This window comes from Ornithodoros turicata, chromosome 3 (assembly GCF_037126465.1).
Source record: "Ornithodoros turicata isolate Travis chromosome 3, ASM3712646v1, whole genome shotgun sequence".
NCBI lineage: Eukaryota > Metazoa > Arthropoda > Arachnida > Ixodida > Argasidae > Ornithodoros > Ornithodoros turicata.
The window spans coordinates 23,029,097-23,051,441 of NC_088203.1; the positions used below are offsets into that span (position 1 = coordinate 23,029,097).

Here is a 22,345-nt window from a genome sequence, read left to right on the forward strand (position 1 = left end):
CATTTACGCCGATATCAGGCCATGCATACAGATCCCGACAAAAGTTTACGGAGCACCAGAGTGGCGTACATCTTCATCGGGGCGACATGCTAGCAGCAAACGGTAGCAGGTAGACTTACAGACGGGTGGCTAGGTATTCCATGCGCCTCTCAGTAAGCGTGTCCACTACAGTTCGCTGCTCTGAAAACCAAATACGTTGCTATGGTGTTCCGTGAATTTTTGTCGGGACCTGTACGGAAAGTGAAAAAAAAAAAAAAAATGATAATAAACAAAATAACATGGTGTGACTTTCCTGAATGAAAAACACTTCACAGCGCATAACATACTCCAGAACTGATTCTGAAGCTCTTAGGGTCGATTCACACGATGCAACTTTAGTTGCGCGCAACCAGGTTGCGCCACCAAGTTGCACCGTGTGAACGCGAAGCTCTGGTTGCGCAACTCGAGTTGCAGGAGTTGCAGAGCCAATCGCTTCACGAGCGATTTCTCCTGCAACTCTAGCTGCAACCTGTCAATCACACGGCTCCGTCTTGCAAGCGCGACCAATCAGAAAGACTTCCATGTGTCAGTTATTGCAGCGGCAGTACGCGAGACGATGAAATTATCACTAACCAGTCGAAATTATACAAAACTAGAAATCTTGCAACGGATTGAACTCGTAACGAGCAGAAGTCGCAGTGCGATTGGACGAAAATGATGACAATGATGTTTTTCGCGCCATCTGGCGAGCTCGGTGACAACTACGGCATTCCGAGTTGCTCGCCGTATGAAAGGGACCTTTTTGGTGCAACTTCGGTTGCGTGCAACTATAGCAGAAACCGAGTTGCAGCAAAAGTTGCATCGTGTGAATCGACCCTTAAAGAATAATGCGGTGTTGACTGTGCATACCACATGAAACGTAAGTCGCGGAAACGTTTAGAGTGAACGTGAGGGAGCCGTTCAAGCCAGTCCGCAGCACTCAACTGGAATGACAAATGTGGGCGCCACGTGCTCTCAACGAACTACGAAAAGTGATGTGTCACCTACGTGACAGGCGTCACCATTCCGTAAATCAGCTTCTCTCAAAAGGATGCTCGCATATGGAAACCCATCTATGAAACCGATACCACTATGTTCGGCATCGTCCGACAATCTACTTGGCTAATTTTTACCGTCCGAAAAGTGCTCAGATATTAAATAAACAATTTTTAAAGGCTCTGGCGGCGTGACGTCATTTGCTAACCAGAGGCGTAAGAGAGCGGCACTCAAAGGAGGAAAGTCACCGTCCAGAAGCCCGCATGGCTGTGGTATTCCTGTCTCGATGGCCCCTCAATGGTTCTTAGGGAGTGACGTTTTCTCGTTTTTCCGGATAGGAACATCCTGCAGACTCTCAACATGCAGCGCCTTGCTCTTGTCATGTATCCCATCGAATAACAGTCAAACTACACCACTATTTCACGTCTATTTTTTTATATATACAGTAGACTTTCTTTAATTTGAACTCAAGGGGGCCGGGATATTTGTTCGAATAAAGAGGAGTTCCAACTAACGGGAGACACTCTCCTGGAAGGGGGTTTGGGCGCAGGGAGCGGGCGCAGGGAGCGGGCGCAGGGAGCGGGCGCAGGGAGCGGGTGCAGGCGTGTTGCGACACACTTCGAGTCGTGTTATACGTTCACGGTACCACTGTCGCTTTAAGACACACTTATATTGATGTAATTCAAATAGTTACTGTTGCCAAACTCCGCCGTTACCGTCGTGTTCCCGAAGCCTAACCAATGTTACGACGGAGAAAACTGCCAGAGCGTGGCAGCCGTTACGACTTTGAAGGAGATACAGGACTTATATGTTCAGAGGAATTCACTTAAGAGAAATTATGATGCAAGTTAGAGTTCAAAGCAGTCAGTAATTTGCTCCTGCAACTGTTTCCAGGAGCAAGACTGTTAGCATCGCTTTCGATTTGGACGCAAGTTCAAGTGCGGCATCCGCATTTTCCTCAGAAGAAAAATAGCGTGCTGTCATATCCAGCACTGATGCACTTCACTTGATCAGATGCACTTGGGAGAGACACTGGTTCGTGACTTGGTCATCCGAATCTTTGTCGCCACACTCCGCACGGTCCTCTGGTCTAGGATAGGACTTAGATATAGTTTGATATGTAGGAGCTTGAAAGGCTCGCACACATATCTGGTCTGATCACTGATAGAGTAAACATTTCCATTTTCGGATATGGACATTCCTACGGAAAAGTTCAATGTATCCCATATCATACTAACTTACTACTAATGTGATTGCTATGAACAGTGCTGCCTCTACCACCGTCACAGTATTAAATGTCCTTGGCCACACATATTCCATGCTGAGTACTTCTCCCATAAGATGGTCCGAGGCTCCACAAAAAATAACATTAAAAAGAAACAAGAACGTCAGGGCTCTATACAAGAAAGAAACCAAAATACAAGTCCAACCACTTGAGCAAAATGTCTGATTTCGCCCCCGTGTCCGCAAATTCATAGCCGTCTCGAACATCATTTGAAGTTAAAGAAGGATACAGTAGACAAGGAAGTAATAAAAGCAAACTTCAATGAAAATGTCAGGAAAGAATGACTCAAAACATGTTACTCTGACTCCAAGTAACAGTGAGGTGCACACTCACCAGAAAGTTTATCGTACTCTTCAGGTTCCGGCCACCCATGTTCTCGTAGAACCGGTGGTCAGCAACCAGGAGCAGAGAACAGCGCGTTTGCACAGGTTCCCACCGATATGCTTCTGCCGCCTGTCTTTTCTCTTTGTGGCCGTGCCTTTCCGACAGCGGACCGGGATCTGTAGGATCCACTGGCTCGGAGATGTTGCCCTCCTTCATGTAACCGCAATACCGCGTTCTGCGTCCACACACCGTTTGTTAGCATCAATTCTCCAGAGTGCACAAAGATGAGAACTCACATGAACGAAATGACAGACACGAACAAAGTTACCAGCAAATGTCTCATAAAGGAAGCACTTTTGCACTCAAAAGGACAGACTGGAGCTGGTGACTGGTTTCGAGATTAGAGTTGTAGTATGCAATTACAAGTCATGCCAAGGTTCCAGATGCAAACTTTTGTCCAGGAGAGCGTCGTCATTTTTTAGGATAAAAAAAACACAAAAAAGAATGTAAAAATGGAGGGCGATTAATGTAATTAATGCGATGACAATGCATTAGCATTAGACATTTGTCATGTCTCTTTTCTGCTTCTTGTTATTTTATTTTCCTTTACTTGTATTTTGACCAGTAGAAGGTCCTGGATCCATTGGAGAACGTTGCAGTCTGAACTGCCACACGACGTGAGACACACACTCAGCTGCTCGCGAAGCTCTCGGAGAAAGCACAAAACACGTCTCAACATGTCCAGAGACATGGTGCAACGATGGCTCCGCGCTTCCGCGGGATGGAGAAGAAAGAGCGAATCAGCTTGCCGAGCGCAGCCTGGTTTGCCCTTCTCCGTCAACGTGACGCACTGTACACTGACACCACAGTCACCCCGCGATGACACCAGCTTTTCTTCAAAATGCTTCAAATGCTAACGAAAAAAGAAAAAACATCTTCTAAAAGGAAGAGTGACACGAGACAGGGAGCAGAAGAAGCAGACGACATGTTACCCCACAGCGGTGGATGTCACGAGGATGTGCAAGGATTGCGTGATACGGATGACTAAGGACAGTTTTGAGAAATTATAAAACGTAATTAGCAAGTTTTGTCCGGAATGGATGGCTTGACTGCTTTACAGAGCAAATATCACAAGCTAATGCCAGTGACGGTGATGGTATGGACAGTCAGTGGCAAAAGTGCTGAGTATAAAATTCATCATAAATTCAATACATACAAGGTTGCAAGTTCAATTGAAATATTGTGCACAGTGTCCCTAAGTTTCATAAAGCACTAGGCAGCATCGTTTTAGCCTTGTTTTGGGTTCAGATGGTCACTTGAAGTTGTACAACTTCAAAATCCCGCACAAATAAAGCAAAAGTGCGAGAGACGGATTCACCCTTATCTGTTTACCTTATGGTGTTTCCCTACACCTGTGGTGTCATGATTGTACAGCTTGTTTGCATCATACACAGTCATGCCCAGTTTACCCGTAACTCGACTAACAGGAACGTGCATTACCCGATCAGGAACGAATCTGCTAATACGTACCCCTGTCACACAGCAAATTGAATGTCATCCCCAGCGAATGACATTCGCACTGAATGACATTCGTTTCATGTCACACGGTGAACTCAAATGGTAATACATGCGAATGATATTCGCCCAGCAAACGAGTTTGGGGAGCTCATTTGCTTCTCCCTCTCGCACTGACAGCGTACCCTCGCAGTGGAGAGGTGGCAAAAACAACAATGATAAACCGTTTGAAGAAATGAAAGACTAATAAAAAGTTGTACTCCAATATTTTATCACAAATTTGACAACTTTTGACACAAAGGAGGGAAGGCTAAACACTGTCTTTCGTAGAACTACCCTCATTCCCAGTCGCCACGTTGCCAAGTGTGGTGCAGATAGGCTTCTTAGTTGTCTTTCCTTGTGGTACTTAGCCAATAAAGTGACTTTGAAAAAGCAACGATTTTGTGAAGTAATCTAATGCTTCGCTAATTTCGAGCAAAGCAAGTAAAAATATAACTAATGTACCTGTATAAAGCTTCATATGTTCGGCCGTGGTGCCTTAATAGACGACTTCAGAAAATCCGAGTGCCCTTTGCACACGCATTGCATCCTGGGTGCTTGCTGAGTGGGGCAACAAAAAATAATCCTTCATGTTTCGCTTTCTCTGACCTTGACATGCATCGAACTCCTCATATGGTCGCCCTATGATTGCCGCGTATGATGCCATTGAATCCGAAGAGTGCCGTGATTCGTCGTCCAATAAATGACGATTGCGCACTCCACCTAGTTTCGTTTTTCAAGACACCCAGGAGTAGTTCGAAGGCATGCCTCGGTTAGTACTTCTTTTTCCCTTTTTTTTTGCTCTTCCAACGATAAGTATTGCCGCTACCAGTACGAAAAGAACACAACCTCTCATCATCATCATCACATAATCTGTAGTACTAGCAAGAAATATGGTCGCATTATTCTGGATTGTAACTCACAATGATTCCACTCCGTGATTGTGGTCCCAAGAGTAGTTGACATCAGAGTCACGATACACTATCATAGTGGCATTGTCGTTGTCTGGAATGTGTCGCCACGACGGTTCTACGACGTAGATCTCATCCTGGACTCTGATGGAAGCAGTCATCACTCCATCGTCCAAATGAGCACTGACGTTCGAGTCCAGTTCACCTGCAAGTTACGGGGTTCTCTAAAGATGGTCGCACTTTCGTTGCAGGGATTGTAAGCTGAATGGTAAACCCACGTAGAGACTGTATGTCTTTCAGAAAGCTCGTAAAATCTATACTTCAGATATGTAGTAGCTTTGTTGTGCATTGATAGAGCCTGAAGTTTTCGGGAAATATTTTTTTTCTCAATTTGGGTGGTAAAAATTGGGTAAACGAACATGTGCTCTAAGTACATGCGAATTCGGGAGAAAAAAATTCCAGCAGGCTAAATTTGTGGTGAAATCGGGCTCAGTTATTAAAACTAACTGTACTGGTTTCGTACAAACTGTGCTGCAACTGCATTCGCTGCCAAATAAGTTAGTGTGCATTCCTACAGACATCTCCGTGAGTGCAATTTGCCGGGTAAAAATCGGATTTCACCCTAAAGAGGCGACCTTCAATTCGGGATGCAAATTTGGGGGAGAATAGGGTTAAAAACTAAAACTTCAGGCTCTATACATTGGGCATTGTTTCACCAATCAAATTTCAAAGATTGCTGCACTGAGCAAAACTTGCAGAGTCCCTTGACCCACCAACATCGAGGCAACTGGCATGCCATGTACTGAGAACACGGCCCACTGTGCTAGCCAGCTGCAATGTACGCTCAGCAGTGCGGTGGAACTAAAAAAACACTGGTTGTTGATGACTCACGGTTGGTGTGCATTGCAGAGCACTACAACATAAACCAGGAATTTGTGGGGATCGGCTGGATGCAAAGCTTTACACAGAGCCATAATGGAAAAGCGAATTCCACCGTGTTTACCTTCTATAGTCCTTTAAACACGCTGGGACAGTGAATGGTGGCAGTTAGCAGACGACGCGAAAGGAGAGAAGCCAACAGATGGCGCTGTCAACGCAGGTTACAACGTTATAAATGGTTCAACTGAGCTGCTAAAGAGTTACTGTAACTCTTCAAAACAAGTTTATTAGTAACTAGTCTCAAATACGTTACACAGTACATATTTGAGACAAACTCGGCCTCCGAATGTTTCCCATGGCAGACGTCTGCGGACGAGTGAGGGGGATATCAATCTTTGAAATTCATTAATAGGCAAAGTATGAAGATCTGAGACATGATGGCCTGTGTGTGCCATCCCAAGGCTGAGTTCAACGTTGCGGTATGTAAAAACTTGGTGCATAGTTGTATTACATTTTACACCCCCTTTAACTAAATTGCATTGGGATGTATGAAACCACAAGGTAACTTATGGCTAATAGAAGAAAGGGTTAATGCAGTTGTGACACATTGATATGTGTGGTTCATTGCATTGTACTGCCCACTAGAATACTGACGGGGGAAAAATTATCTTCGTGTGTTGTAGTGGCCGCTCACGCCAGAGAAGCGTGAGTTTCGGTCATTCCTATTGGTCCTCGTAACCAAGGTGGACTTCTCCCAAGGCCACCGTGCAGAGGTGCCTGCCAAGATGAGTTTTGGTATTCGCAGTGCAGATTCTTTATATGTTTATTGCAACTTCGACTGCAGGTTCCCACCGATGCAAATACAGTTGCCTTTCACATTTATTTGGTCCAACATGAATCAAAGTGCCACGACTTATATGAGTCATATCACAGCCTGTTTCTTTTTCTGTCTTTTTTACAAGTCTTTCAATGCTGGTAGCCGCACCAGCATCAGAACGTAATGAGGCAAAGATAAGTTGTTGCGCGGCATGAAAAAGCAAAACAAAAAAAAAGCAGCAACTGCACACGTAACTCATCACCTGCTTACCGGACAAACATTCAGTGGCGCACAAACGTTGCGTTTATGCAAGCTACAGAGAAGCGGTAGAAATTGAACTCTGCGCCACAAAATGAATACAGCGACAAAAACTTTTGCTTTCGTGCATTGGAATAGGCTACACCGATGACAGCATGACGGCCTCCAGGGAGTTACGTGCAGGCGCCACCAGGTGCTCTACCGGTGCGGCAACTGAAATGAAACGCAATTACGGATGCTCATTTCTGTTTTGCCCCGGCTGCATCCTTGGCGGGATGTGCACACAACCCTCCGAAGATGTTAACGTCAGTGTAGCTTATACTACATAATGAACGGAAGACCAAGCTGATGTCTCTACGTTTATTTTGTTATGCAGAGTTTAATTTCCACTTGGGTAGCTTCAGCTCACATGGAACATGAGCACGTGTCGTCATGGAAACATGTAGGCAACAAGTTAAGTGTGCAAATGCCACTTGGGTTTTTCTGCACACAGACCATGTACTCAAATAAAATGAAGAATACTCACCAAAGACTCTTCCTTCATAAAACTGGTTCTGATCTACCCACACCGGCCGCTTATTGCCAGAACCGTCCACGGTATAAGCCTTAAAATGGGCCGACAAAAGTCCTTTTGTGGGATTCAGAATCAAACGAAAATCCCTGCATGGAACATCAGCACCAGACATTAGAAAAATGTAGAGGCCAAGTGATTTTATATGCTGCTTTATATAAATTGTTCTCATATTCACTCGTTCTCATCACAGAAAAATTGTAGTGGTGTATACGAGCGAACAAATGTGTGCAGGAACAATATCCCAACTTGAGAATCAGTAGAGTAACCTCCCCTTACCTCCCATGAGCTTTAAAGCTGACTTCCTTGATTGTGTTGAATTTGTGCCTGCTGGGTTGTGTCCCTCGCTTAGTGATTTTGTGACTTAAATCCGTGACCTTGAGCGTTTCAAAATACTTGAGCTTGTCGTATATACCTGTCGCTAAGCAAAGAGAAAAAGGCGGAGTTATTCCAAGACTCCCGTACAAAACTCGAAATGACAGTATATACAATAAAGATATTTTGCTCAATTGCATACTCTGCCGAAATAACACGCAAAGACAGGCAGTAAATATTCGGGACAAGGGGGGAGGAATAAAAAGTCAGATAAACATGCGCTGAGAATAACTGATGCTTCCGTGAACCACTGCAGTCAGTAACGCTGTGTGGAAGATTCGGGTGTGAAAAACCTATCTTGACACTGCGCATTCATTGATCATGGTCGTCAGTGAAGAAACGAACTTACCTTCACTAACTGACGACGTGATTAAGTAAAATATCACAGACAATATCATCTTCGTGCTACTTTTCATTGCTGGACTTAAATTCGTGCATCTACGGCCCGGACATTAGAGAAGCATGCAAGAGCATGTAAAGCTGTAAAGGGACACTCCCAGGAAGTTTACATTCAGAGCCGGAAGTGAACTTGAGCAATAACAATTGCAGTTACTTATTATTCCTCTTCCACACACAGTATATATAATTGTATTTAGTTGGAATGACCGCGAGATTTGCTTCCGGATCCCAAGTAGTAGCTGTTAGTGATTCAGTGATCGGCAGTCTAGAGAAGGTACGAATGTACGAATGTCATTGTCATCAATGGATGCCAGAAATCCACAGAAATCCATGCCGAAATCCAATGTACGGTTGCACATGCAGAACGCGGTATTTTTCGTACATTTCTTTCGTTACAAAGTCCTTCCCACGTAATGACGTCAAGTGATAGCAGTATCCGAAAAGGTCGATCCAAAGAGCAGTTAGTGGCATTCGAGAACGGTGACATTGAAGTCCTTGGTCTTACAGCAAGCGTGTTTTCGAATGGACAACTGCGTGTCGAGTATGCACCAGACGACGAATACATATATTTCTGCCTTCTCAACTCAAAACCACAATACGCCGTTGCTGACAGCAACATGCCGTTTGGTGTACTCGCTTCTTTCGTGCAGGAAATACAGACAAAGACTGTGGAAGAGGCACTCGTAAAACTTCCTAAGCGGATCACAGCTTATCATGCTCGTCGCAAACAAATTGACTTGTGCATCGAAAAATGCCGAGAAACACTCGTCGGCAATAAAATTGAAACAATGGGAGCCTGCACTTTTGTGAGAGTAGACCTTAGGTTAGAGATTGAAGACTCTCCTGGCGTGGTGCGTATTGATCTTACGTACGGCGAATTCTCAGTGCATCCGATTCGGACATGTATCTCTGCCAAAGGAACCGCTGATTTCATCGCTTCCGTGACGCAGAATGCAGATGTCATGCGTGAAATGCTCGAAGCGAGGCCACTTCACGAAGCCTGCGTTATGTTCACGTCCTAAATAAATATGTCGTACAGTTTTGGGCATCTGCTGCAGTTTTTACGAGTATTCTGCATGTCGGCTTCATCAGGTTCAGGTTCAAGTGTGCCTCATTCCTTTCGAATCAGGGCAGGTACGAGAGTACTACAGGCGCAGTATTAGACCGAAGTCTAGATGTACAACAGAAGTAAAACGAAAGGTCAGTTACTTTGTCGTCGTGTGGAGTCGCTCGCGTTCCGGGATCCGGTCGTCTGGTTTCGTCCTGCCTCCGTCGTCCTGTTCGGCTTCGTAGTCGTCTTTTGCATGAAAGAACTGATGTTCTGAGCACGACCTACTCTATACTAGTAGTCTATACTACTATACTATATTATATACTTATACTATACTATATATATACTATACTACTCTATACTAGTATACTATATAGTAGTAGGTCATGGTTCTGAGGCTGGAACAACATAGAAGGGACAAATACATACAAAGCATTACTAGTTTAGGCTGCCAAGGGGGACGTCGGACAAAGTAGGAGACACGACAACAGAAACAGCTTTTTTTTTTTTTTTTTTTTCCAAGAAACAAACATGATGCTATACGACGTTCCAAAGAATAGGAAGGGTCAAATAAGAAGGAGACCCCCATTGTACCGGAAGTATAACGTACCAAAGTGCAAAGTTGGGGTAGTTGGTGTGACATTACTAGTTTAGGCTGCCAAGGGGGACGTCGGACAAAGTTGGAGACACGACAACAGAAACAGCTTAGCTGTTTCTGTTGTCGTGTCTCCTACTTTGTCCGACGTCTGCGTCGATCCCGTCGTATGAATGTGTGTGTGAGTGAGCAGAAATGTAAGAGTAAAAGGAGGATGAGTGAGGGAGAGTGGCTGGTTTGTCCCTTCAGTTGACGCACCCTGGAAGTCGCTGAGAAGGCGTGTTAGGTTAGCTCAATTGGTAGAGCCCTGGACCTGGACCGGCAATCCAGAAGATGTGGGTTCGTATCCTACAGCTGGCTGGCTAATCTTTTCAGTGACTTTCATCTTTCATCGTCTTTTGCGTTTCTTTGGGAGATGCTATCCGACCTTCCCGTTAGTCCCAATCACTGATCTCTATTGCTCCCGATGTGGCTGATGTTTGCAATACGTTAATTCTTTTGCATTCTTTTTCCCAAGCCTCCAGGTGTCTCTTTGTTGTTTCAATAGTGTATGGCGGGGTGTCACTCTCAAAGCCTAGCAGTCTTTGGAGTGGTTCTGGTTTCGGTTTCGTTGGTAGTAGTGCCCGGCATGAATACATTATGTGCATTATGTGGTGGAGGTCCGCGTCTTCGCCTGTCATGCAAAGTATGCATTCTGCGTTGTCGGTATGGAAAAGTTCTTCAATGCGCTTCCTTGTAGGCAATGATCCAGTACGTGCTTGGAAGAGTAGGCCACTTCGGTTGTCTCCCCTGTAGAATTGTTCCGTTGCGTGTTGATGTTTATTTCTTATACATGTCCATGCTTTTCTTTTTCCCCATTGCTGCCTGCCAGCGCTCTTCCTCAGTTTGGTTCATCTCTTTTGATATTATTCGGGTCCATTCTCTTTCATTTGCGCTTTCTGTCTCATTGTCCCTCCGCTGTAAATTTGGTCAATCTGGATCCTCTTCACCCACCGGGTTTTGTGGCGTGTGTAGCGAATGTAACGGAAGACACGAGCTGGTTTCTGGGCTGTAGATTAACCGTCCGAGGTATCTGGATTTGGAGCGAGCATCTCTGGTGGAGCAAGCCATCTCGCCTTCGATAGCAAGGTTGGGGGTTGCAAAGTTGCCTCTGTAACCAGCGTCCGATTTCTCGCTGCTCTTGGTCTAGTCGTTCCAATGTCATTTTTGTGTAGCAGATGGCCTCGTTTGCGTACTCTAACTCCTGCGAGCACTTAGGTGAAGCCTGCTTTGCGGTACTGCCAGTGTCGTTCTGCACTCTAAAAACAGAACTTCACCGCATAGCATGCTGTGCGCCAACCATTGCCGCGAATGATAGGGTTCTCTCTCTCTCTCTCTTAGAGCTCTTGTGATGATGTGTAGATGGTACAGCGTGACAAAAGTTTATGAAACATACTCCGGCGCGTTCGTTTCCTCGGCGTGACACGCTATAGCAGCGAATGGGACAGTACGGGCTTGCAAACAGGTGACTGTATATGTTACCTAGGCACACATCTGTAAGTCTGTACGGTTCCATTGTATCATGCGATAAGCATTACCGCTGTCTGATTATTGTGGTGTTAGTTAGCATTAGTTAGTTAGCATTAGTTCCCCCTCCCCCCGTTTTGCTTCTTTACCATGATCCCGTCTTGCGCGGAATGACATACACACAGTAAACCCAACGCACCCCTAACACGACCGCGGAATGCGCAACACGTGTCCGGACTTGCCTGGGAGCGAAACGAATCTGCCGACGGCCGAGCGCCAACTGTGCAGAGCCGCATAAATCGGAGCAGCGAAGCGAGTGACTTGCATGCTTCAACCTCCGTGCGCCCGTTACGTTCCCTTTCATATGTATAACCGTGATATACAGACGTGCCCCTTGGTGTGCCGCCCGCCCAAGACGGGATGGCACAGATTTTTTTTTGTTCTTTTCTATGGTTTCAGTCACTCCCTTGACAACCTCTGTTCGTGCCGTGGGATGTGGGGGCAAGATGCCGGTTTGGAGCTAGTTGTCGCTAGCGGGCTACATAGGCCGCTTATACGGTGGCTCCTGCTTGATGACAATGGGTTCTGTGGACCCCGATCACTTGATTTATAATTTATCGTTGAACCGGCTAGCTTCTTGCATTGAACGGAAGGCTCTAGAGCTGGATGGGCCTTTGCCTGACAGGGAACGATCTTTCTACCACACGAGGGGAGTTCACCACACGCCAGTGTGTCAGATCGGTAGACCCCGATCGCTCAGGTTTCCGTCCCTAGTTCAGCCAGGGATCACGGCCCAAGGTGTCCTTCCTCGGCGGGTCGAATGACAGTTCGCTTGGGTGATAGCCGCCGTTGGGACTAACCTTGCCGCCGTGTTACCGCTAGCCTTTCACCTTGTTGTCTTCCTCGGTGTAGCCAACAGGCCCAGGCCCAAAGCAGGGTTCCAACAGGGTTTCGCATGTTATGCCAACTTTATATTTCGGATCGACACGAGACATCTTGCGTATACCACATTTTAATGCTTCATAATTACACTGCTGGGAGAGTTGTAACCTTTGCAACTTCTCCTACCTATGGTGGAATCTGAAAGAGAATGAGCATCCAAATTATTCGATCACCAAGAGTAGTTTTCTGATGTGCCGTGGTTCCTGTGTGTGCCCGTTGCCAGCTAATCCTGCATGTGTGCAATTTTGTTGGCGGCTTCCACGAGTCCTCTGAACACCCTCTGAATGCCCATTACAAGTAGGGATTCTAAATTATGCCATGAAAAAAAAACTGCACCAAGACTTAGCTTTTTTTTTTTTTTACTAATTAATGGGCTTCAGTTCACACATTCCTTGTGCATTGTAGTGCACCAATACTTCCTTTCATTGAGTTATCCCACTCTAGATTGTGCATTCATCTGCCCAGTTCACACATGAGGGTGGGAGAAGATAAAGAACATCTGCAAAAGAAGCTTCTTCTCTGTCTGACTGGTACACAATGCCCGCAGCGCATTCGTCGTCATTCCGACAGAACTGCATTGTTAAAGAATGGTAAAAGCATGGCACTGTAAATACATGGTATGCACGAAAGATAAAAAGGTGAGGTAGAGAAGGAGGCTCGTAGCAGAGCCACCTTTGCAATTTCAGAATTTTGAGACCTTGAGAGAATTTTGTAGTTGTTGAGGGGTTCTTAGACGAAATGGTCGACACATGACACACCAGTAGACACAGAGTGTCCATGAATCCATGAGTCCATGAATCTAAGAGACAGGGTCTCTCTTTCGACAGCTTGTATGAGTGTAGTTATGCACTTACTACACAATTTCCAAAGTTCTGTGCTAGTTGTGATGACTTCGGATCTCACTGGTCTAGCAGTTTTCGGGGAATTATTGGGTTAAACCCTGTTTTTGCTAATTTCCATCGGGGGCTAATTTCCGTGCAGATACGTGTATCAGAATTAAATGGGAGTTAAGTGGAATAAAAACGCTGGGTCCCAATTTTGCCCTGCATGCTGAACTCTCAACAGTGGTACATTCTTGGGTAATAATGTGCATCCTATCCGTGGTAAATATGGTAGTACTTCAACAGCAGTGAAAGGGTGCTGACTAGATGGTTCATAATGACAAGGAGGAGACCCGAGACAGGGGAAAAATGAACAGACAACTAATTCTCAGTCCGTTAATTTTATCTGTCTCGTGTCTCCTCTTTGTCATGGTAGTACTTTGCAAACAATGTTGAAGTCTGAACTGGTCTCAACTTCCTAAATGATGTTTCTATTCGCTTAATTTCTTTGCTGTATCACAGAAATAAGGATTGGAAATTTTATGGAAACAGAATACCATCGCTGCTGTTAAGTACATGTCATATACACATAACACACACACATTTGCTTTCAACTTACTTGTGCACACAGCTGCTTGCAGCTGATTGGCTTGTTTAAGGCATCAATTTCACTTTGCAGGGTTTTGCTGCAACAAAAGTTGTTTAAAATCAATGTACTATAGGTCAAGAAATCAGAAAGGGGGCATTGCTACATGGGACTACAATATTCAGGGCAATAGGTATTTATGGAGCACAAGAATCATGGATTATGCAGTATGCTCCACAAATTTTGAAGTCTAGCACCTGTCAGTTTGTTGTAATATTTGCAACATGTTTCCAAGCAAGTTTATGTGCTTTCAAAGGGGCACTGAAATGCAAAAACAAGTTTACTTCAAATGACGTTATACGCTATGTTAATTTTGTACTTGTCATCATAAATCAGAACTTTGATTCCGTTACGGAGCTACAGTCGAAATTATACTGGACTCTTTCTTGCTTCGGCGCTAACCAGTGAACGTAGTCTCAGCTCGTGCATCGGTGTTTTTAGTCCATGCTGTGTGTGCACGCGCATGCCACGCTATGGAGCAGTCCGATGAAAAACACAGTACACGTTGCGAAGCGGACTGACGTCGCATCCGATGGACGTGAAGATAAATGTTGTCAGTGGAACATTCGCGAGAACTGTTGTGGGTTACAATTCAGTTAATCGGTATTGAAAAATACAGCAGTGTGCGTCATGCCACGCATATACGGAATACTACGATCGGACCCGTTCCGAATTCACACGGCCACGATAGGTATGCGCACGCTTCTCCTGCTGTCTCATTGGATGACGCCAATCTTTGCCTCCTTGGGATCCCATTCGTTGCCGCCAAAGACTGCTTTGATGTCATTGCGGTTTTCTTCTGAACGGTAGCACTAACTTTGCTTGCATTATACTAATTGAAGCCCAGACTTTTATTTGAGAGCAAGTTTTTTTTGCATTTTAGTGCCCCTTTAGTAACACCTTAACGAAAGCAAGCTGTGATGAGATAAAACATTAGTTCCCATGAGAAGTTCAAAACAAAAGTTTGGAACACAGGTGTGACACCTGTGACACCAAAATATGTTTTTCCGTTTTGCAGTGACAGACTGCAAGATAGCATGCTTCAACATTACTTTAGTTACGGTGAATGCTAATGTTGCGTAGCTAAAAGGATAGAATCGATACACTTGTTTCATAGCCAAATCCAAGTGGCGCTAGAAAGCATATCGGAGTGCAGCATGTACTGCACACACGCAAGCAACAAAGTATTAACCAGAATGACTACTTTATGCCGAAGAGATGCCTATAATACTGTCTCCTATAAATGTACTGTCACGGATTACCGTGTCCTGTGATTCGAGTTCACTTTTGGAGCTGCCCAGGCGAAAGCCGTAGTACTGAACCTCACTCACTTGCTCCCCAACTTTATCTATTGTTTTGGGAGTAAAATCTGGCAACTTGGGCAGCTTCACCTTGGAGAACAAGTCATTCAGGTCGTAACCTGCAAGAGAGAAAAACATGAACTTTAAAAAATATTAAAAACCATCCCGGGTCATAGGAAGGTGCGGCAGAGTTTTGCACCCCACCACACATGTCAAGGTGTCCTTTCAGTCGATCTATCAACATGTTTAATTCTGTTAATACTACTGGAAATGGGGTCTGCTCCCGTTACAGGAATATAAGCCATTGTAGCTTCATGTATTTTTTACTTTTTTTTCTGAGCAAATACAATTTTCCACTTTGAATGTCGTTGAAGACGTAAAAGGGACAGTCCAGCCGGTTGCTTACGAGAAACACTAATGCTTTTTTCGAACTGCAGTATCACCTTACCCGTGGCCTGTTTAACACCTGCAGTGACTTGGTCCTTAGCCAACGTCAAATAATTTTCGGAAAATTCCCGGGCCTCTTTGGGGTAGCAGGCGGCGGCTGCCGCTCCGGCTCCTGTCGTGGCGAAGATGAGCTTGCGGAAAATTCCTCCTAAAATAATTATCGCAGCCTGAGAAGCCGAACGGCTGATTTGATGGTGATGCATGGTGACAAAATTACTACAAAAGTAAAGCCAAGTTCTTAAAGGAAGTCGAGATAGATAAAAAAGAAATTGTGGGCAGGGTGAAAGAAAAGGGACGACGTGGAAAGTAACCGTTACCTCTCGCACCAAGCACGAGACCGGCCAACCCGCCGACCGTTATGGCCATTCCTCTGGCAACCGTGTTCTTCTCTTCCGTGATGTAGTGGTAGCTTGCTGGAAATTATCACATCCGACAGAGTCAGTGTTTTCAGAACATTCGTAATCAGATTCCTTACGAAGCAACTGTCTGTTCAAAGGAAGGAGCAAGTGACGTATAGAAGTGCCTGAAACCCTGCCTCGTACATACACGTACCGTACCGTACTTGTACGTTGCAGGACAAAAGTTTACGGAACACACTCCAGTGCATTCCTTCCTCAGAGTGACACGCTAGTGGTGAATGGGACACCATGAATGAATGGCGCATGAATAGTGAACATTTACAAGGTCTAATTTCTTGCAGAAAATTCATCTCCTGCAGACACAGTGGGGCACTACTTGCAGTAGACTCTCAATGCCACGGAGTGACTCACTCCTTTACTCCTTTAAGGGTGCTCTGGACGAGGGGAGGCGATCCTAGAGGGCGTACAGACCAGAGACGTCTCACATGTGATAGAGATAGGCTACAATAGTTATTCGCGCATGAGAGCGTATGTTACTTGCTGCACGATACGCTGCAGCTAAGAACCAAAATAAGTTACGAGGGGGCCATTACTGCCCCTGTAAAGCAACAGCTGGATCTAAATCAAAGCTCAAGTAATGCAGTGAAGTGCTTCCTTATAAAGCTGAGGGTCACCCGAAAGAAAATTTCAATGAAATTTACAGTCTATAATTTAATTTTACATTCAGCTGTTTCACGGTTTTCACTTGACAGCCAGTAGTTTCTGGTTACGGTGCTTCCGAGCATCGAGACCCCTGACTTGAGACGATACTTCATTGTTACTTTCTACAAGCTATCAACTTTATCTTGGTCTGATACTCCTATGATGTCCGCTAAGGTACAGAGGCCTACGGTATTATCACCGTAAAGCGACGTGAACATGCGCTTTGTTTTACTTGTTTATCTAAAAAGTTATGATGCTCTACTGCATAGTTCAGTTCAGCTTATATTATACCCTTGTCACATGGGCAGTCTTCAATGATTGAAACTAGTGGCCATTAAACTAAAGTCACTGGCTTAAGAAAAGTACTGCGACCCTCTTATCTTTGTTGTCTCGACCTCGGTGCAAAAATGGCAGTTGTAGCATACCAATCTATGCTGCGGACACTATTTTTGCTCCAAGGTGGCACTGGGAAAGGATGGCGTTACTTTCCCCAATCCAGTACGTTACATAGAACCAGAACCGTTTATATAGAGAGTCTGGCCATTATGAGGAGCCTAACTTACCTCGACTAACGACTTCCCTCACCATGCTCTATGTTGCCCCTTCGTCAGCCAGCCGCTGACGCCATTTTTGATGCAGAGCGTTGTTTACAATGCAAAGAGAGAAGACATGCGCATACTTCTTTCTTCAAAGGCCCCTCGTCCTGAACTTCTTTCAGTTTGGCAACAAAGGCCCTCCATATCGCAGAGCGACTGTGGGTCGCCAGCCGGTGATTCCAGTAATTACATTGAGCACGACAAAGCACGTGCCGACCAGTTGCCTGACAGCATCAAAATGGTGCCCACCAGATGGCTGATAAGTGGATTCCGGACTGATTCCACTTGCATTCTGGCTTTTTGGGCAGTGCAACGACGACTCTGATGTCACAACGGGCTCCACCCACGAGGCAGCAAAAGATCAAAGAATGGCTAAACTCTCTCTATAAACAGCTCTGCATCGGACATGCATACAGTGCCACCAAGTGTGTAATCTGTTAACTTGTTGCACAGTGTGGACCCAGTGGTCCCTGACAGGGTGACACGTCACACGCTCATGTTCAATGACCATTGGTGTGAATGATAATTGAAGACTACCCGTGTGACAGGGGGATTAGTCAGATCAAACTGTTATGTCACAATCAATTGGCAGTTTCAGACAGTCTGCTTAAATGTGGCCAACTGCAGTGATTGGAACATACGGGACTACACAAAATGGGAGGTCATTATGCCTGTCATAGTGAACACTGTGCATAAGCAGTGAATTACAACACAGGGGTCAGTTGTCCTTATGGTTCTCTACTTACCCACAAAAGCTATACAAAGAAGACTCTAAAACAGTCCTTACAAGCATAAATCCTAACAGCTTCATACTATGGCAGGAGTCGGGAACCTTTGCAATCCTAAAAGAGACATTCCCCCCCCCCCCCCCCCACACACACACACACACACTCGACGATTTTTTCCAGGGGCTGCAGAACATATTTGAAAGCACTTGAAAGGAAGTCTAAATTACCCTGCTGCAATAATTAAGCAGTCATACAAGCTGAAAATAATTTTAACTATTACTTTTTAAGTGTAACGTACTGAAAGCTCGCATTTTCCATGACTTGTTGCAGTCGCATAGTTATGGCAACAGAATACATAAAACACTTTTTGTTAACTTTATTAGAGGGGCCGTAAACAGGCTGCAAAACATTTCACAAATAATGATACCTTATAAAAGAGTGCAGGTCATAGTACCCAAATATACATTTCGTTCGGCTCGTGCCAGCTCAGTGACCCATATAAATGCTTTCAAAGACGAGTAATCAGCGCACCTCTCTCCACCACGAATACATCACATGGTTACGTAGCCTTTTGCTGTCCAATCATGGGGACGAGCTCCGAACAAGATGTTTCAAATTACCAGCCAATAAACTGGCTTCATTATCAGCTGCGAGGCGGAGTGCTCCGTTTTTTTCTGTGGAACTACATTTTGTGCTCCGTGGTTCCGAAATTCAGCGTCATGACATCCCCAACACTTTCGGCTGACGCAAACGTCAACAACTGGGCTGCTATCATATGACGCGATTCGAACCCGGGAACCTCCCAGTCACAACGTGACATGGCCAGCACGCTAACCACTGTGCCATGCGAGCCAATGATATGATGCCGCGTGGCTCAAACCAAAGTACGGCAGCTCAGTCATCGGAATAATTCGAAGATGACGAAGATGACCCATCGTGCACCTACCTAAGATTCTGGAACTGTAGCGCCAGATATTCATTCACGCCTGCAGTGTTCTGTGTGCTACTACGTGGAAAACATAGTACGTGTGTGATATCTAGATTGAACGCATTTCTTTTCCAGTTTGAGGATGTAACTGCTTAGATCTTGAATAGAATAAGACTTATATTCATCTAGTCCATTTCCGCAAGTGAAATAAAATCATACGTGGAACCCTTGATCGTAACTGGTTAGGAAAGCGCCATGTCAAAATGACGTAAAGTTAGAACGCAGGGCGGAGCTAAAACGCGAAAGAGTGCAGTGAATATTTCATCCGTATGTAAGCGAGTTTTGTTTTTGAGCACTATAAATTGTGAGGAAGTTTCACTGCCTAAGTTGCAATAATATAACGCAGACAAATGCACATCTTGTACACCTGTTTACGGCCCCTTTAAGAGCAGGAAAGGCAACCCAGAGTGCATGCTTTTGCCTGAGGAATTCGGTTGCCGAGCCACGCTCTGCCAAGCCAGTCCAGTATTGGATAACCTCTCCTTAAGCCCATAACCAACAACTCCTAAGCACCATTTTTGTTGCAGACTTGATCTGAGCTGGGCCGCTAGTTCCCCACCCATGTACTATGGGAACACACAGAAGCACAAATAGTGGGTACACACATTCAACCAACAGAGAGGTTGTTTCACCTAACGATAAAAGGATTTTGTAGTAATATCACAATTTCATCAAAATACGACTGCATTTGTGTAACACACCTGGCCTAGGGTGAACACTACGAAACAATCGTACAGCTAGCTGCTGTACCTGGGGGTGGGGGGTTGAAAATAATTCAGGGCTGGCAGGGGAAGTACCATCATTACTGTACGTTATTACATCACCTGATTACAATTATGTTAAAGCTTTACCAGCTTTATGTACCATTGCCGACATGTGTCTAAGTCTTAGTACAGGAAAAAAAGGGAAGTGGTGTTGCCAAACATTGGGTGGGGGATGGGATAGATCACTAGTGACAAGGCTTTGGCTGACTCTTATAGGAAGAAAAAGGTCACTGAATGTGTCCTTTTCAAGGTGTGACCGCAGTGTATGCATGTGTCCACTCTTGACTCATCCTCAAGTGCTTACACAAGCCATCATAGACTAAAGGGCTCTTCTGGGGAACTGGTCCTTGTAATTTTACGGCAAATAATTTCTCACTGCCTCTTAGTTGTTCACCTTTGAACCCTTGCAATGACATCCATGCTATATTGGAACAAAGGAGTGAAAATCACTGCACTAACAAAACTGCCCTGTGTACCCTTATCCAAGTAAGATACCTAAGTGGATACATCTTGGACGAAGACGACAGTCAGTTTGAGGATAACTTCTTGAGCCTTAGCCTCAACAACCTCCATGGCACACGCTACACGTGCCTTTCATCATGTAAAATACTGGACGAGTGAGCGAGACCGAAAGGGAGAGAGGAGGATGACCAGAGAATTGGACGAGGGAAATAAATAAATGGGAGAGAGGGAACAGGAGAGGGTGAAAGGAGAAAAAGCATCCATTCAACACCGCACACAATGCAGCATTCTTCGTGTCACGACGAACAAAGAAAGGAGCCTTCGAATCGGGCCTTCCAATTATCTACTACAATTACCACAGCGGAGTTGGACCTGTTCCGAATTACTTCGAGGGGGCTCAGGCCATTCGCAGAAGCTTCCCTGTGAAACGGCTTCCGAGATAAAATACCGGCCAAACGCTGCCCATATTGCCTTTAAAACGTGCAGCCGGCACGAGGGACAAAATAACTGGCCGGGCCAATTAAATACCGGCTCGGTGGCAACCGTATGCTATGTTGGGCTATTCTCGTATGTCGCACACCAATATGTTTCAAAATCGAAAGACCATGTCCCTACTTACATTTGGAGTGTTCGACCGCTGTGTTGTACATGTTTCCCAGCCTATCTGATGCAACCTGGAAGGCAACGTCAGTTTTACGAATTCATTTCATTACAGGACCAGTTCGTAGAAAGTGCATTAGTTACATTACCGCATCTCTCAGTTGCTCCTAGAAAATTCCTTCATGTTAGATTTTGTGTCATGACTGACACTATATGTAGGACCACCCAGCAATGGATAGCCTAACCGTCTACACTGAAGGCGAGATCCCGCAGCACGACGACTACGTATCTAGACAATGATGTGTCTTGCTAGAAAACACAACTACTGACTTAGTCACACTGTTTTCCTTTTCGCGCCTTACGATTAATAGACCCCTCTGTAATGATTCACTGTGTCAGGAACAGCAAGTGATGGTTTAACCAGGTTGAAACTCCAAGAACATTTTCTCGTACAAAGCTTCGATTTTGAGTAATACACATTTCTCTGAGACACATTTTCCATTTACAGTTTCAGCATCTCAAATACCTGGGGTTGTCTTAGATTCCCCAGAACAATAAGTAAGAGTATATTTGTTGTACACACCTCGACATACGTGTAGTAAGGAGTCAAAGTAAGTCGTACGGTACGAACGCCATTCTCAACAGCACCTGGTCCCTCTTCCACAAGTTCTTTATCGTCAGGTGGGTTCTCGTACAAAGGAAGCTACGAATACGGAGAACTAAACATATGCACAATAGCTTGAGGTCATATACTCTACCTCGCTTGGTTTCTTTAGTCTCTTTCCTCTGCAGCATGGTTTGCACTGAGGCTTTTTTTCAGCCTCAGAAGCTGCTTGTGCTGCGTGCTCTGACATCTTGTTCCAGCGTGCTCTGGGAAAAGACAACTTATTATTCGGCCTCAGTGTCGTCCAAGGACATTCAAAACTTCTGAGGCGAAATCAAGTCCAAATTACATGATTTTGAACGTTATGAAGACTTCAAACACTCAATAATAGGTATGAGCCTCATTTAACGTGTCACAGAAGGGACATAAAAAATAACATCGGTGATCGTGAGGTACGGATATCCCATGTCAGTGCCAACCTCAACGTCGGCTGATCAACGTTGACTATACCACGCACCTAGAAACCATACTGATAAAGTTGCATTGTAGCAGTTGGCATTATTACGTTTTGAAATTAGCAGTATCCTTAACACACTGTCAAAAAAATGTCAAGAAGGAGACCAAATTCCCTACCACAAACGTAGTTCCTCGCCTCAAAATACGAACTTTCGGTATCGCATGTGCTAGCGATGACAATGCAGAGGCGCAGGCAGAGCTCTCCTTACTAGTTATTGAGTCCTTACTAGTTCATACCCTAATACGACTGCTATTCCCTTATTACGTATTCATGTAAGTTCATGCATAAAAATCAAATTAATGGATTTGTTTTTAAGTGAACGCTTCATT

At 44.9% G+C, this 22,345-nt stretch overlaps 2 protein-coding genes across 4 annotated transcripts in view; both read right to left on the reverse strand.

Moving 5' to 3' along the window:
* The window catches only part of LOC135388294 (ADAM 17-like protease), a 37,729-nt gene extending 29,246 nt beyond the window's left edge, over window positions 1–8,483 (reverse strand). Inside the window, exons 1-5 of the mRNA XM_064617752.1 lie at window positions 8,338–8,483; window positions 7,893–8,034; window positions 7,569–7,702; window positions 5,101–5,293; window positions 2,633–2,858 (exon numbers count right to left, since the gene is read on the reverse strand). Of these exons, the coding sequence (XP_064473822.1) occupies window positions 2,633–2,858; window positions 5,101–5,293; window positions 7,569–7,702; window positions 7,893–8,034; window positions 8,338–8,404 (762 nt within the window). The 5' untranslated portion in view covers window positions 8,405–8,483. The remainder of the gene's footprint in view (window positions 1–2,632; window positions 2,859–5,100; window positions 5,294–7,568; window positions 7,703–7,892; window positions 8,035–8,337) is intronic.
* A 4,052-nt stretch (window positions 8,484–12,535) lies between these two features.
* Window positions 12,536–22,239, reverse strand: LOC135388296 (MICOS complex subunit MIC27-like). Of its 3 annotated transcripts, none has more exons than XM_064617755.1 (10): window positions 22,133–22,239; window positions 21,654–21,765; window positions 21,479–21,598; window positions 21,045–21,062; window positions 20,915–20,969; window positions 16,014–16,109; window positions 15,698–15,844; window positions 15,280–15,368; window positions 13,922–13,988; window positions 12,536–12,619 (listed from the first exon to the last, which is right to left on the reverse strand). In XM_064617755.1, exons 2-9 carry the CDS (start codon window positions 21,747–21,749, stop codon window positions 13,971–13,973), a joined length of 639 nt encoding a protein of 212 aa, XP_064473825.1. In that variant the 5' UTR covers window positions 21,750–21,765; window positions 22,133–22,239; the 3' UTR covers window positions 12,536–12,619; window positions 13,922–13,970. The 3 variants fall into 3 exon arrangements, with proteins under 3 accessions (XP_064473825.1, XP_064473823.1, XP_064473824.1); XM_064617753.1 differs by having other exon boundaries at window positions 15,211–15,368; XM_064617754.1 differs by lacking the exon at window positions 21,045–21,062 and having other exon boundaries at window positions 15,211–15,368; window positions 22,133–22,238.
* Window positions 22,240–22,345: the final 106 nt, after the last annotated feature.

What these genes read in the sequence shown, in the direction of transcription:
- LOC135388296 (XM_064617753.1), bottom strand. Translation starts at nt 21,749, where the DNA reads ATGTCAGAGCACGCAGCACAAGCAGCTTCTGAGGCTGAAAAAAAGCCT. An exon ending in AGCGGTCGAACACTCCAAAT is followed by an intron (nt 16,110 to 20,914) that starts GTAAGTAGGGAC and finishes GATAATTTCCAG; the next exon opens with CAAGCTACCACTACATCACG. An exon ending in TCTCGTGCTTGGTGCGAGAG is followed by an intron (nt 15,845 to 16,013) that starts GTAACGGTTACT and finishes TAATTATTTTAG; the next exon opens with GAGGAATTTTCCGCAAGCTC.